This window comes from Pongo abelii, chromosome 11, assembly GCF_028885655.2.
Source record: "Pongo abelii isolate AG06213 chromosome 11, NHGRI_mPonAbe1-v2.0_pri, whole genome shotgun sequence".
NCBI lineage: Eukaryota > Metazoa > Chordata > Mammalia > Primates > Hominidae > Pongo > Pongo abelii.
In genome coordinates this window covers 28890213-28906573 of record NC_071996.2, presented here as the reverse complement: position 1 = coordinate 28906573, position 16361 = coordinate 28890213, and the positions used below count along the sequence as shown (strand labels likewise).

General features: G+C 48.1%; 1 protein-coding gene across 2 annotated transcripts in view; it reads left to right on the top strand.

Moving 5' to 3' along the window:
• STEAP3 (STEAP3 metalloreductase) overlaps positions 1-13631 on the top strand; it is a 41698-nt gene extending 28067 nt beyond the window's left edge. For both annotated transcript variants that reach the window (XM_002812415.5, XM_054549244.2), the window contains exons 4-5: positions 2677-2841; positions 11040-13631. In XM_002812415.5, the coding sequence (XP_002812461.1) occupies positions 2677-2841; positions 11040-11321 (447 nt within the window). In that variant the 3' untranslated portion in view covers positions 11322-13631. The remainder of the gene's footprint in view (positions 1-2676; positions 2842-11039) is intronic.
• Positions 13632-16361: the final 2730 nt, after the last annotated feature.

Here is a 16361-nt window from a genome sequence, read left to right as displayed (position 1 = left end):
CACACCTTGGGGTCCATGGTTCCTAACACGGGTTCACAGTGCATGTTCACTGAGTGACTGATTTTTAAATTGGCCACCACAAAGCCATTATCAGGCATCTTAAGAGGAGTGCACATAGAGCTTGGAGCAAGAACTAGTCTAACTGCCTTGTTGCCACTAAGAACAACAGCCATTTATTACATTAAGTGCCCACTGTGTGCCTGTCCCATGCTACTCATTCCACAAACGTAATGCTTTTAGTCCTGCAGTAACACAGCAAGATACAATGATGCTATGAGCCAGGAAAGGGACTGCCCAGGGTCTCATGACTGCCCACCAGTGGCAGAGTCGGTGTCAGAATCCAGGCCTGTGGTCTCTATGCCCCCAGGTTGCCCTTCCACACCCTGCCGCCCCCTCCTCCTCTGAGTCTGGCAGGCAGTGGGTCGGTACCACTCTCTTCCCATCCATCACCCACTGTGAAGACATGGAGAGGGGCTAATGCTGCAGCCTCACTGGTCCTTCAGCGTCTGACCTGCAACCTAGAGGGAAATCCCACACCTGAATGCTGTCTTTCCATCTCTTGTTAATGACCACTCTCCTTGGCCTTCTCAAGGTGGCGAATTTGATCATCTCTAAACATAGAGACTTACTAGGGGAGCTGTTACACCTGTGTTCCAGTTAGCCATGTGCGCCACTGGTCACTGGGGAGCTCTGAGCACAGCACTGTGGTTTAATAGGCTGGCTGAGAATCTCATGGACTCCTAAGGCTGGCTTAGGTTCAGTCCTCATGCGGGTCTTCGCCATCCGCTGCTCCCTTGCCCACCTCATCCCTCCCTTCCCAGCGTCACTGCAGAGTGGAAATGTTAGAAGAAAAAAACAAGATATTTTGCAAGCCAATGTGGTATATGTGTGTGTAATCATCCAAACTCTGACTTGTGACATTAACTGCCTGATCTTCCCGAGACGCAGAGAGGAATGACTAATGAAGCAGAGTTAAAGAACAAACAACTTCCAGCGAGGAGATGACTTACTCAATTCATGCTGTGAGGTGTGAGTAAGACTTCTCTGGGCAGAGGTACGGAGGAGACCTCTCTGCCCTCTGCACGCCTTTCCAGTTAACAGTGACTTCAACCACAGCAGGCACACAAGCAAAATCAAGAGAATTTCAGACATGACCTCATCCAAACCTCCTAGGTTGAGAAACTGAGGCCCAGAGACAGACTTGCCAGAGTTACATGCCACTGGTGGTCAGGACAAGAGGCTGGGTCCCCAGACTCCTGGTCCCTTAGTAGCTTAAAGTCACCAAAGTGAGCCAGGCCTGTCCTAAAATAGAACAGAGGCAATCATTTTTCACCAATTGCAGGAAAAGTGCTCAATGGATGGCATTTTCTCTGTTTCTTTAAACTTTCTCTTATAAGCTGTACAACCATTTTGCTCAGCCCAGTGGATTCACTTTTAATATTTTATCTGGTAACTGAGCTCACGTTATTTTTTTTTTCTGCTGAAATTGTTTCTCAAAAAACCTGTATGAGTCATTCTGTTTTGAGAGGCTGCCTATTAAAGTGTAGTCACATCTTCTAATGGAAATACTGTTCTTTGTACTGCTGACATTATAGAATAAAAGTACCAGCATTTCACAGTGTTTCACAGAGAACACCTTGACTTCCAGGTGCTACCTGGTCTAGTTGCACCTTGATAAAAGTTCTTCCTCATGAGGGCACTATGCGAGTGAGTGTTGGCTGGGCTAGGAGGGGGCTCAGTGGCAAGGTGGGGAGAGAAGGGTCAGAAATCTCCAGGTTCATAGGGGCTCCCCAATTTACATGTCCTGGAACTTGGTGGGGGGGGCCAGATCTCTGTGAGGGCAGGGTAAGGGCAGGTATCTTTATTTTCTGCAGCCCAGGGCCTGGCACACAGTAGGTGCTTTGTAAGTGGTCACTGAACTGCTTGGTGAATGGCCATCAGTCTCTCTTGGTTGGCAAAGTTGAGCCAAGGCTGTGTGCCTCAGGCAGAAGTAGAGAACTGGGTAGGAAGAAGGGAGGCTGAGAGCTTTGAGTCAGGGAGTATTGGGGGCTCAGTGTCTGCGTGTGTCTTTGTATGTCCTGAGTGTGAGCCAGTGATGGGGGCAGTGTGGGGGTCCAGGAAAACAGAGGGCTCAGGGTGAGACAGGCTGGGAAGGGAAGCAGCCAGTAAGGTGTGAGCTCATTGGCTGAGGGGATTCAGAGCTAGGAGAGCTCCTCACTCCTGTCCTGGGATTCTAGGGCCAGAAAACCCTGAGATGGAGCCATGCTTAAGGGCTGTATTTCTGGTTGACTCCTTACTCTGCTGATGTGACTGTTCTGATTGGCTGCCCCGGGGCAGATATGTGAAAGCCCCAGGAGCCCCGGTCATTGGCACCAGACTGCGTGGGTCCTGATCCCAGCTCTGCATCTGTTAGCTACATGTGACCTTGGGAAAGTGATCTGATCTTTGTGCCTCATTTCCTCCATCTCTAAAATGGGCTAACAGTGATCTCTACTTCGTGGGGTGGTTTTGAGGACTCGATGAGTTAATGCCTGAGAAATGCTTATCACAGAGCCAGGTTGTGTCAGGTGCAGTGTGAGCGCCCGCCGTATTGTCTTTCTTGTGTCCTTCATCATTGCCCTCCCAGGGCACCAGCCTTTGCCACAGTGTTCATGGTTTTCCTTCCATCCATGTCAGGTCTTGGCCAACAAGAGCCACCTCTGGGTGGAGGAGGAAGTCTGGCGGATGGAGATCTACCTCTCCCTGGGAGTGCTGGCCCTCGGCACGCTGTCCCTGCTGGCCGTGACCTCACTGCCGTCCATTGCAAACTCGCTCAACTGGAGGGAGTTCAGCTTCGTTCAGGTAAAGTAGTCTCTCGTCTGCCAGCCAGCTTCAGCGTGGCCCTGGCCCACCTCTCATGAGTAAGTGCTCTGCCTTCAAGAACTGCCTGGGCTCTGATCATCTGCACAGCAGGACCACTCAGTGAGATGCCAGGCCTTCCTGACCCAGAGGGCCCATCCAAGCCTCTTGATAGGGGCTGCCTGCTACAAGCTTAACCTCCCAACACACGAGGAAGCCAGACACAGGCATGTGAAAAAATTACAGACCAGGACACTGAGCCCTGGGTCCACCATTCTCAGCTTCTAGAATTCTTGAGCTTTCCAAACAAAATTGAATGACATGAAGTCATTGGACATTTTGCTGGTCTAGGTAGGAGTCAGTGGGCTAGGGAGTGAGCGAGCCTAGCCCACCACCCTCCACCCCTCATCTCAACCTGGCTCTGTTGTTCCCCTTAACCCCTTGATTTATGCAGCGTGGATGGGAGACAAGCATTAGGACCCCAGTTTACAGGGGATGCGACACAGCTTTTTCCCAAGGATGCCATTCCTATGAAAAAATCCAGAAAAAGGAGGTCTGTCATCAAATGAATTTGAGAAAAGATTTACTTCCCCCTAAGAGATCACAATGCACTTTGGCACATCAAAGATTCTAATAACATCTACAACAAACAAACCTTTGTCAATCAGACTTATTGGAGCGTTAGCACCCTCCCCCTCCTTTTTTCCAAATAACAGCTATCAGCATTCCACAAGCTGGGCACTGTGACATGTGGCTGGGATCCCAGCTACTAACAGAGGCTGAGGTGGGAGAATCACTTGAGCTTGAGTGATCCTTCCAGGAGTTATAAGTTCAAGTGTCCAGCCTGGACATCATAGCAAGACCTCGTCTCTTAAAAAAAAATAAAAAAATAAAAAAATAAAAATACTCCACAGAACATACTCTGAGAAATGCTGCTAGTGGCAAAAGTTTCTTTTTGCATTTGTTCATTCAACAAACATTTGTTGAGCACTTACTGCAGGCCAGGCATCCTGCTAGGCCTGTGATGCAATAGAGAAGAAGACAGGCAGAGCCATCTTTCCGTGATAAAGGAAACGGAGGCAGGGACATTGTTTACATTTCTTTGGCATCTCCTACTGTTCTCCACACAGAATCTGCGGTCAGTGTTGGCGGATTAACTCCTCCCCTCCCATGAGTGGGAGCTGACTAATGCTGTATCCTGCCATTGTATCAGGGCAGAGAACAGCCATCCTATCCACCCCCACTATCAACAGAAATCTGTGCAGGGAGGACGTGGTACAGGACTCAGGGACAGTGACAGCGTAATGCTCTTATGTAATCCAAATTAATTGCTCCTGACCAGGGTTGCTTCACATCCATTGGAACAACACAGAGTTGTAGCCGTGTGTTTTTAAAAGTGTGTCTGCCTCTGAATCTCCCTGGCTCTGCTCATGTCGGAAGGTCCCTGGAGGAGGGCTCATGGCTGACACATGTTAGCATACGAAAAAGGGAAGAATTTTATTTATCTGCCACTAATCCCCATGCGTCTCATACCCAAATCTAGGATTTTCCTCTTCCCACCTGGAGTATCCGGCGTGCATGGTTTATCCACAATTAAAACGGACTGCAGGCTGCTCCCCTCACCAGAAAGCTGCTCCCTTAAGCAGCCATAGATTACATGCCCTGGCTCTGGCTGCCAGAGAAAGCCGGTGGATTTGATTTTGTTAGCAAGAGCTGACTGAGACCCTAGCAGCCGCGTTCTACTTTACATATTAAAGAGTGGAAATACAAATAGGACAGTCCTTTTGCCACTGCAAGAGCAGGGGGGTTAGGTGGGTAGAAAGGCAGGATTTTACTTGTGGAAATCAATGCCTGCCTTCCATCCACAAAAACCAGATGTCAATATGGAGGAGGCACATGTCAGCGCCGCCTGGAAAGCCTGGGTTCCAGCTTTCCCTCCCCACAACCCTGCTCTGTAACTGTGGGCAGAGCATGTCTGCTCCAAGAGCCTCAGTTTACACCCCTGAAAAATGGAGTTAATGCCCTACAGGGATTTTACGAGCCACAGTGAGAGATTATGTGTGAAAGAAAAATAAAAAGCATTTTGCTATTATTCTTAGGGTATCTGGCCACATTTCCATTATCCCTGACTAAGCTACCAACCATCCATTTCTGAGTTCAGTAGTAAATAGTGAGACAGAGGCCAAAGAACCCCAACCCTGGGCCTAAAAGTGGTCCAGGTCAGTGTTTGCAAACTGGCGGACACTCACTAGTGGGTCATGCAATTGATTCCATGGATCACAAGCAGCATTTTAAAAATGAAATAAAATAGAATGACAAAGAAAACAGTGGAGTGTTTTGCATGGTGTCAGGATACTTTTTCAGTTATATGGATTTGCTAGTTATATTTGCAAATGTAGCATACCTTGCTGTCTACCGGACAGTAGAGTAAAACATGATTCTTGCTGTGAGTCCCTGTCAAATAGGTTGAAGCCAGAGCACTCTTGGAGAAATAGAGATAACCCAGGCCTGCCTCCCATCCATGGACTCAGATGCTGAGGGATGGCTCTGGCAGTCTATTTTTGCAGCTCCCTAAGTGACTGATAGGTGCGCACGCCGCAGTGTGTGGCAACTTCCAGTGCAGGGAACACAGGCAGTGGAACCAGAAGACCTGAATCTCAGTCCCAAGACCCCCGCTTACCTGCCCTGCATCATCAGACAAGTTTCCTAGGCTCTTGGAGCTTCTGCTGCTCGCTTGTGCCTGTGTCCACCCCATATGGCCATCAAGAGGATTTGAGCTGGACACGTTAAATGCAGGATGCGTGCAGCCAACAGTGGCATGCTGGCTTTTGAGGTAAGCTGCAACCTTCTCCTTTAAAGTTAGCACGGCTAGTGAGAAGTTACCTGAGCCCCATCACCCTCCCCTACACACATGTCCACAGCAGACACCAGGCTATGGGGACAGCCGTGGTTCTTGAGGGGCCTTGGCTGACCCCTAGGTCTGTAATGCTTTTGTTACCGGAAAAGGGTCCCGATCCAGACCCCAAGAGAGGGTTATTGGACCTCACGTGAGAAAGAATTCAGGGCCTGTCCATAGAGTAAGGTGAAAGCAAGTTTATTAAGAAAGCAAAGGAATAAAAGAATGGCTACTCCATAGTCAGAGCAGCGGCACGGCTGCTCAGCTGCTTATATTTATTGTTACTTCTTGATTATATGCTGAACGAGGGGTGGATTATTCATGAGTTTTCCAGGAAAGGGATGGCAATTCCCAGAACTAAGGGTTCCTTACCTTTTTAGACCATATAGGGTAACTTCCTGACATTGCCATGGCATTTGTAAACTGTCATGGCGCTAGTGGGAGTGTCTTTTAACATGTGAATGCATTATAATTAGTGTATAATGAGCAATGAGGATGACCAGAGGTCACTCTCGTTGCCATGTTGGTTTTGGTGCTTTTGGCTGGCTTCTTTACCGCAACCTGTTTTATCAGCAAGGTATTTATGACCTGTATCCTGAGCCGACCTCCTATGTCATCCCGTGACTAGCAACGTTTAACCTCCTGGGAATGCAGCCCAGTAGGTCTCAGGCTTATTTTACCCAGCCCCCCATTCAAGGTGAAGTCTCTCTGGTTTGAACACCTCAGACACTTTGTTTAGCTAAAAACCATTGAAACAGTGTATTGATTCCACAAAGAGGTGACTTGTGCTTGCATTTATCCTTTTGTTCCCAAAGCTGTTTTCAAAGCTTTACATTTTGTTTTGTGTTCCGTTGGGTATATATATATATATATTTTTTTTGAGACAGAGTCTCACTCCGTCACCCAGGCTGGAGTGCAGTGGCACGATCTCGGCTCACTGCAACCTCTGCCTCCCGGGTTCATGCCATTCTCCTGCCTCAGCCTCCCGAGTAGCTGGGACTACAGGCGCCCGCCACCGCCTGGCTAATTTTTTTTTTTTTTTTTTTTTTTGTATTTTTAGTAGAGATGGGGTTTCACCGTGTTAGGCAGGATGGTCTCAATCTCCTGACCTCATGATCCACCCACCTCGGCCTTCCAAAGTGCTGGGATTACAGGCGTGAGCCACCGCACCCGGCCTTCCTTTGGGTATTTTTTTGTTATTGTTTTGGTTTCGTTTGGGTTGTGCTAAGTGTTTCAATTCAGCCAGTTAAACATTGTTAGATATTAGACTGCAAAATACTCCAGTCAGAGCAGCTCACCTGCACAGAAAAATGGGGGTTCAGCTTTTAGAACCTAAGTTCTCTCCCAGAGTTAGAGGAACTGCCTGTGACCTTGCCCACTCCAGCTACCTGCCTGAAATAATGACAAGACCAGCCTGACCCCAGCTTCGTGAGCGACTGTCCAAAGCCCCTTCGTGCCATAGTAATTGAGCACCAGCAGGAGCTACAACGACCTGGCTGTTTCTTTTTTGCTAACAAGCTTACGTATAATAAAAATGGCCCTAGCTTGGGGATCTTATTAATTGCCTCATGACAATCCCTCTCCTTTTGGGCTTCTTTGGGTTCTGGGATTTTTAAATTGTTCCCAAGGAGAGTTTTCGGGAAACAAACTCCCTGGAATCATGCAGGCTTCCCACTGGGACAGGAAAGTTAAAGGCCCTTTGTTATTGTCTGGCCTTTGGCTGTCAGCCCTCGGTATGAACCACTAGCCTGAGGCTGGAGCTTCCTGCTGTCTGCACCATGGGATTTTGAATGGCACAAGCATGAGGATATATGAACAGGAGGAGCTGACTGCCGCTGGTGGGCCTGGGAGCAGCGTCTCCACACTGTCCCTGTGCAGAGCCCAGAGTGCCCAGCAAAATTCATCACTCTCCAGATCAAGAGCTGGGGACAGTGGCCCACACAGACCAAACCCTGGAGCTACAGGGCATGTCGCCCAAGGGAGATGCAAAGACCTCAGTGGGGCTACTAAGGCTGGCTTTCCAGGCCTGGATGGGCTCCTATTGCTGCATCTTCTGGGAAAGCCCACAACACAGAGGTGGGTGCCAAAAGGCTCTCAATGGGGCTTTGTCTAAGAAACAGATAGGTCCAGGTCTTCCCCAATCAAGTGACCTGAGCAGAGGGGCCCGTGTGGACTTTTCACCCTGAAGCTAGAAGGGTGTGGTGACGACAGTCTCCTAAACGAGTGGCTTAGTCCTAGCTGCCGATCAGCCTCATCTGCCGAATCTTAAAAAACAACAGATGCCTACGTCCCGCCCCAAACCAATTTAATCTGAATTTCTGGAAGTGGGGTTTGGGCACTAGTATTTTACCCAAGTTCCCCGGGTGATTCTAATGTGTAGCAAGGTTTGAAAACCACAGTCTGAAAGCCACAGACTGATAAACTCTTGGGGATAAAGGGCATCACTCAGCCATCTTGGCAACACCAATAAGTCCACAATGAGGAGGGGTGGGAGGGCCCACAGTTAGTTAGGGCTGGGCACCTGGCTGGGGAACATCAGGGTGATTGACTTCAAGACTTACTCTTTTTTTTTTTTTTTTTTTTTGAGACGGAATTTCACTCTTGTTGCCCAGGCTGGAGTGCAATGGCGTGATTTCGGCTCACTGCAGCATCCACCTCCTGGGTTCAAGCGAGTAGCTGGGATTACAGGCATGCGCCACCACACCTGGCTAATTTTGTATTTTTAGTAGAGACGGGGTTTCTCCATATTGGTCAGGCTGGTCTTGAACTCCCAACCTCAGGTGATCCGCCCACCTCAGCCTCCCAAAGTGCTGGGATTACAGGCATGAGCCACCGCACCCAGCCAAGACTTATTCTTGATGGTCAGTGCTGGGGACCTTTTTAACCACAGTCTTCCACACCAAGAGATTAGAATTTAGAAAAGTTGGGGTGGCTCAGAAGTTGCAGGGGATTTGGAATTCTTGTTAGACACTTCTGGAAGTGGCAAGGATTTGCTTACGTGCAACTGACAGTCAAGGAGGCTTCTCTTTGGGAGGTGACCACATTAAAATGATAGGAATTCACTGTGGGTGACAGCACAAAGCCAATCGTGGCATTCTCACTCTTCATGGTGAGCCAGAAGTTGTTAAAGACTGGGCCAAGAAGATTCTAGAAATGGACACAAAGCCAAGAAGAACCAGAGAGGGTGAGGAAGGATAGAAAAGGTTTTATTTGGTTATTTTACTTGGGCCCAAGAATGTTGAACATGAGAACCTGTCTGTGAAATTGTAGTGTGCAGCCATTGGAAAATGTTTATTATTATCTTTAGCAAAAGCTTTACAAGCAATTCTCCCACACCATGTTCTTTTACTCACTGACGTTCACTGTCCTGGTGTCTGTCCTGGAGCAGGTGCAAACGAAGGGACACAGACACACACACCCACCAGGGAAGAGCAAGAACAGGGCCCAATGTGGAATCAGACCCACTTAGAAACACTTCTGAGGGGAGTGCAAATGAGAAGCGTCTGTCAGCAGAGGCTCTGGATTGATGCCAACAAGCTGGGCTAGAAGGGAATCCAGGAGGCTCAGTCCATGCAGACCACCCAGAGGTCTCAGTGTGCCGCCACACTTAAATTACACCCTCGCAATGTCTCCTTGGAGAAAATGCATATGTGTTCATTGCTTGATGGGTCATTGCTATTTCCATCCCTGTGTAATAGACGTGGGAGGTCTCTCCCAAAGCTCTCAGTGGTTCACCAGTGCTAGCAGAATTCAGTCAGAGCACCCCTGTGCCACTACTCCCTCGCTCTCGGTGCCCTCTGCTGTGTCACTGCCTGCCCTGTCTAGGGGACTAGACGGAGGCTACTGCACCTACTCAGCGCTTCCCCCTCTGACTTTAGCTTTGGAAATTACTTATCTCCCACTGAAGTTGATTAAGTGGCCTGCCCAGGGTTCATATCAGTTGAACCAGCACCAACAGTAGAACCTGGATCTCTTCCTTCATGTCCATGAGAACTCATACATGCCAAGAGGCTGGAGTCATACAGCAGCACTTCCCAGCCATTTTCACATTGCAGCTCCTATAGAAAGTCATGCTTTGGGTGGTGGATCAGCCACTCTTGGCTGGAAGTGACCCACAGAAGCCCACACATGGTTCAAGGGGTGCGAAGCTCCCTTGTAAAATGGCCGGGACCATTTCCATTTGGAGTTGGGATGGTCTTTTCTCCCCATGGTCACTAATCTCCTCCAGATGGAAGAGTAGGCCCAGCAGGGTTTCCACCCGGGGTGTTTATAACCCAGCGTGGGGCAGGAGGTGAAGGTCTAGCATGCACAGAGGGCATCTGTGTGGTGTTCTGGGGCTTCCTATATGGTGCCAGGTCACCCAGACCACAGGCCCCGGGAGTCCTCTTCACTACTGGTGCCAAATCCACGTGCCATCTGTAAATTATTTACTCTGCATTTATCTTCAAGCTAATTTAAAATCAATCCACTTTTTATCTGATCTTAACTTAGGCCAAATGTTATCTGTGAAATTATGATTTTCGTATGCAAGCAGACACTTGTTACTCTAATATACATTAAAATATACACATAACTAGTAAAATTTATACACACACAGATATACATGTATATGTATATATATATTTAGAGACAGGGTCTTGCTCTGTCAGCCAGGCTGGAGTGCAGTAGTGCAGTAGTGCAGTGGCACAATCTTGGCTCACTGCAGCCTTGACCTCTTGGGCTCAAGTGATCCTCGCATCTCAGCCTCCCAAGTAGCTGGGAAAACAGGCACATGCTGCCACAGCGTGGCTAATTTTTTTGTATTTTTTGTAGAAACAGGGTCTCACTATGTTGCCCAGGCTGGTCTCGAACCCCTAGACTCAAGCAGTCCACCCACTTAGGCCTCCCAAAGTGTTGGGATTACAGGCGAGAGCCACCGCAGCAGGACTTAAATGCTTTTTAAACTTCTTTGAACTTAATTCCATCTGAAATCATCCAGCAGCCTCCAGAGATACAAATAACAAAGTTAAGGAAAAAGCATGGTCATATAGTTATTGTACAGAATCCGTGTGAATTGGTCAGTCCTTAGACACCTTCAGCACAGAAGTATTATTCCCATTTTCCTGTTGTGGAAGCTGAGGCACAGAGAGTTGAGAGTTATCATAAGATCACACTAAGAGAGTGATAGGACTGGGGTTCCAACCCATAACGGTGAGTACTAAAGCCACCCTCCTTCCCCTCCGCCAGGCCAGCAGATGAGTCGTTGCCAGGATCACTGCATCTGTCATCCCCTCGCCCTCACTCCAGCCTTTTTTTCCCTCCACAGTCCTCTCTGGGCTTTGTGGCCCTGGTGCTGAGCACACTGCACACGCTCACCTATGGCTGGACCCGCGCCTTCGAGGAGAGCCGCTACAAGTTCTACCTGCCTCCCACCTTCACGCTCACACTGCTGGTGCCCTGCGTCGTCATCCTGGCCAAAACCCTGTTTCTCCTGCCCTGCATCAGCCGCAGACTCGCCAGGATCCGGAGAGGCTGGGAGAGGGACGGCGCCATCAAGTTCACGCTGCCCACAGACCACGCCCTGGCCGAGAAGACGAGCCACGTATGAGGTGCCTGCCCTGGGCTCTGGACACCAGGCACATGAGGGACGGTGCCCTGGGCCTGTTAGGTTTTCTTTTCTTAGTGGTGCAGAGCGGTATAACTGTGTGCAAATAGGAGGTTTGAGGTCCAAATTCCTGGGACTCCAATGTATGCAATACTATTCAGAATGATATACACACATATGTGTATATGTATTTACATATATTCCACATATATAACAGGATTTGCAATTATACATAGCTAGCTAAAAAGTTGGGTCTCTGCGATTTCAACTTGTAGATTTAAAAGCAAGTGCCGTACGTTAAGAGAAGAGCAGATTATGCTACTGTGACATTTGCAGAGATATACACACACTTTTTGTACAGAAGAGGCTTGTGCTGTGGTGGGTTCGATTTATCCCTGCCCACCCCACCCCCACAACTTCCCTTTTGCTACTTCCCCAAGGCTCTTGCAGAGCTGGGGCTCTAAGGGGGAGGGAAGGCAACAGCTCTGCCCAGAGCCACCCCCGGAGCATGTGAGCAGGGGCTGGTCTCTTCCCTCCACCTGGGGCAGCAGCAGGAGGCCTGGGGAGGAGCAAAATCAGGCAGTCGGCCTGGAGTCTGTGCCTGGTCCTTTGCCCGGTGGTGGGAGGATGGAGGGATTGGGCTGAAGCTGCTCCACTTCATCCTTGCTGAGTTGGGGAGACATTTTCCCTGAAAGTCAGAAGTCACCATGGAGCCTGCAAATGGATCCTCCTGTGAGAGTGAAGTCACCTCCTTGCCAGAGCCATTAGTGAACCTGGCCTGAGAACAAGTGTAATTTCCTTCCCTCCTTTAACCTGGTGATGAGCATCCTTTAAACCACTGTGCCTTCTCACCCTTTCCATCTTTAGTTTGAACAACTCCCAGGAAGGCCTAGAGCAGATCCTTTAGAAATCAGCCCAAGGTGGAGAGCGAGAGAAAACACTCTAGGGAGTAAAGCTCCCCGGGCGTCAGGGTTGAGCCCTGCCTGGGCTGAAGGACTGTCTTCATTAAGTCGGTCCTGAGGAAAAATACTGGGGACTCCAAATGTCCTCTGGCAGAGGACCCAGAAAACCACACTGGCTCCAACTTCCTCCTCATGGGGCATTACACTTCAAAACAGTGGGGAGCAACTTTTTCACCAAAGCTACAAACCTAAAATGCTGCTGCCCCAAAGCACAAGAGGGAAGAGTACCGCCGGGGCCACAGGACATCTGTCCTCCAGTCACAGTCCATCCTTGCTGCTTCCTCCTGACTCTAGCTTACTTCCCCTGTGAAGAAACAGGTATTCTCGGCTGAGCCCCCAACCCTCTGCAGAACCAGGGTGATCTGCCACCAAAAAAGCATCTTTGAAGACAAAGAGGGTGAGGTCTTCATGACTCTCCATCAGAGGCCATCTTCTGATGGAAGGAAGAGAGTAGGGCTGGTGAAGGCTGCCCAGAGAGAATGTCACAGATGAGGCTGCCCCTGTCCCCTAGGGAGGCTTCATGAGCTCATGTCTATGCAGCACATGAGGGTTCTTCAGTGAAAAGCGGGAGAAAAGCCCACTGCAAGGATAGCTCATTAGGCACATGACTGATGCAGGGAAGGCCATGCCGGGGAAGCTCTTCCTGCAGGTATTTTCCATCTGCCTTGCCAAAGCTGAGCGGCAGAAACTTGTCTCGTAAATTGGCACTGATGGAGCATCAGCTGTGGCCCACAGAGAGCCTTGCTGAGAAGGGGGCAGGTAAAGCAGAGATTTTAGCATTGCCTTGGCATAACGAGGGCCCATCGATTCCCTACTAACGAGAGGCAGGGAAAGCATGGGCAATGAAGACCCACCAATGATCCCCAACCCCGGTGGGTACTGGCTGCCTGCCCTGGGCCAGGGAATGGCTCCTTATACCACAGATGCTGGCACATAGCAGAACCCAGTGCACGTCCTCCGCTTCCCACCTACCTCTGGCTGAAGGTGCTCATCAAGAGGGAAGCAATTCTAAGGTGGGTGGCAAGAGGGAACAGGTACCACCTGCTGGACAATCAGCACACAAAAGGCAGGCGGGCTGTGTACTGGGCCCTGACTGTGTGTCCACTGCTGTCTTCCCTACCTCACCAGGCTACTGGCAGCAGCATCCTGAGAGCACATCATCCCTACAGCCTGATAAATTCCATGTGCCTCTGGGTACAAAAGTGCCTCAACGACATGCTCTGGAAATCCCAAATGCCACAGTCTGAGGTTGACATCTAAAATCTATGCCTTCAAAAGAGTATGTGTATTTTTTTTTAACCTGGTAGACAGTCTAAAAAGCAGTGCAAATAAACACCTAACCTTCTGCAAACTTCAGGCTTTTATTTCTGCCATGTAGATCATGTATCCATAAGTCCACTGACTCGAGAAGCCTTCAGCTTGGAGCCCGCTCTCAGGCAGGCAGTGCGCAAGGACTTGGGACTGCCAAGGTGAACACAGTGATCTGTGCTAGAGCTGGCCAATGAGGAATGGCAGATGTGCAGACCTAAGGGACTAAGGGACATGCCAGGGAGGAAATGGGCAAGATCCAGGTGACAGAGTGTTGGGTGGGGGCGTCGGGATGTGAAAAGAAGGCTTCCTGGAGTGGTCTGAAGGCTGAGGCCTCGAGTGCAGGTAAAAGCAGCAGAGCTTCTTGAATTATAATGTGCCTGGGAGTCACCTAGGAATGTGATTCAAATGCAGGTTCTGATTCGTGGTCTGGGATGAGGCATGAGGTTGTACATTTCTAATAAGCTCCTGGGTGACCTGGATGGTGATGATCCGAGCAACAAGAGCTTAGATGGCATTCTTTGCCTCTGCCGTGCTGTAGTCTATGGCACACTAATCAGTACACACACATCTCTGTCCCCTCAATCCTCCCCATAAGCCTGCATTCCCCTGGCAGCCCCAGCAAGGTACACGTCTGCACAATGCTATGACCCCCGTGTTCTCTTAAAGGCAGAGGAGAAACACTCTGTCCTGGAGCCACAGCCTCGCACTTTGTGCTTCACAGGGGCTGTGGCACTTTGGCCCTGGGTCCATCAGGAAAACAAAAGGAGCTCTCTTCAAAGACCACCCAACTGTCATGCAGCAGAGCCTTCCTGCTGAAGCAACTAGACTGCCTTATGGTACAGGGCGAGGGGACAAGAAACCCAGTGCAGAAAGTGGTCTAGTGGCTATAAACCATTTCTTGGGAACAATAACCAAAATACAGCCCTGCCATTTTGAGTTTGTGATAAGGATTTTCCAAAGAAAGAACCATAGCCAGGAAATACATTCACGACAAACAATTTTCAAGGTGAAAAGCATCTTGCACTTGGAAGTTTACTTTTCTCCTCTGTGTCCTCCCATGCATAAAGCTGGGAGAGTTAACTTTACAAAGAAGTAATCAAATAGATGAAAAATACCCACTACCAAGGTAGCCCATGTAAGAACTAAGGAACCACCAAAATCACGCATATAAGTTCAGGAGAGAAAGTTATCATTCAGCCGTTTGACACATTGAATCTTTGCCAAAAGCAATGAAGCTGGCTCTTAGAGTGCAGGAGCTCTCTTGTGCTGGGCCACTTCCTTGGTCTCAACCAACAGAGAGTTGGCTCCACTAGAGCAGAAATTCCCAGTCCCATCCACAATCACTGACTTCTTCTAACAAATCTTCTGAAAATCTCTTTACTAATTTCTGAAATGAAATTCAGAAATAATATAACCTACCTATGCACATAATTTTTAAAATCAATGTAAGGTCTAAATTGAAACATAAAGTAGAAATAATTTATACTAATACATATATAACAGTAATAATGAATAATTATTATATTAAGTCTTACAATAAATAAATTGGTTTTTAAATACAGTGTATTCAACTAAACACTGTTGGCTCACTTGTAGCTGACATTTTAAGATAAAAGTGTGTGTGTGTGTGTGTGTGTATTGTGTCCACTGTGAGTGTTTGAAATTGTGTTGAATGCTATGAAGAAATCACATAGGGTGAAGACCAACGTCAACTAGATTTGGAAACATGGAAACCTAATGGTGAGAATTTCAGTGGGATGTTGAGGGTAAAATCCAGATTGAGTATGAATAAGAAGGAAATGGAGACAGTAATTCTGGACAACTCTTCTGAGATTTGGCTGTAAAGCAAGGGAAAGAGAAAGGATGGGTAACGGGAGGGGTATGCGGGGGTTGAACGAGGGCTGGTTATTTTTTTCCATGGTTCTGACCTACACATGTTTTAAATGCTTCTGGGCAATAAACAAGATGAAAAGGAATGCTGGAAGATGAGAGAGAGAATGATAGAGAATCACAAAGTCCCGGAGGACACGGGAAGTGATGGAGTGCAGAGTACAGGTGGCTTTAGAGGAGGAGGAGCTTGTCCTTTACAACTAGGAGAGAAGGGGAAAAGAAGTGGCTGAGTATTGAGGAGAGGGGCTAGTTGTGATGACATAGCATGTGACAGTCCCCTTCTGATGTTGTCTATTCTTTTTAAAAAACAGTCAATCCCTTCTGCTGAGAACAACAGGGGAGGAGGAAGATTTGGCTCCGAGGGTTGAAGAGGGACAAAACGGTTGAAAATAATTGTTGAAGAAAATGTAAAGGGAGCAGACCAGAAAAACTGATAGGGTTTAAAAAACAAAAACAAAATTTGATTATAACCATTTTTTATCCAGAGTGAAATATACCAAATTGTGTTTCCTGGGAAGTGTGCAAAGTAGATTTTTATTTAGTTAAATTCCATTTTCCCTCACCAGTTTTTTAAATAATTCTAGGTAGTTTGTCTTAGTTCAGTGTCATCTCTAATAGTCACTCAAAAATGCCTTGGCTTCATTTTTGTTTTTTCTGTTCAGAAATGAACAGTCACAAATGGAACTTTGATGCACTAGGCAACCAAAAACCTCCACTGCCAATCCTCCCGTAAAGTGAATAATCAGCACTCTTGCTTATTGAGTGTTGATTGCATTTATTGGGCCAGAAACCTAACTTATATCTATAATTCTCATATACGAAGAGTCTATTCTTAAAAATCTAATTTTAGCCAACATTTAAAACTTCCACAACTAGAGAA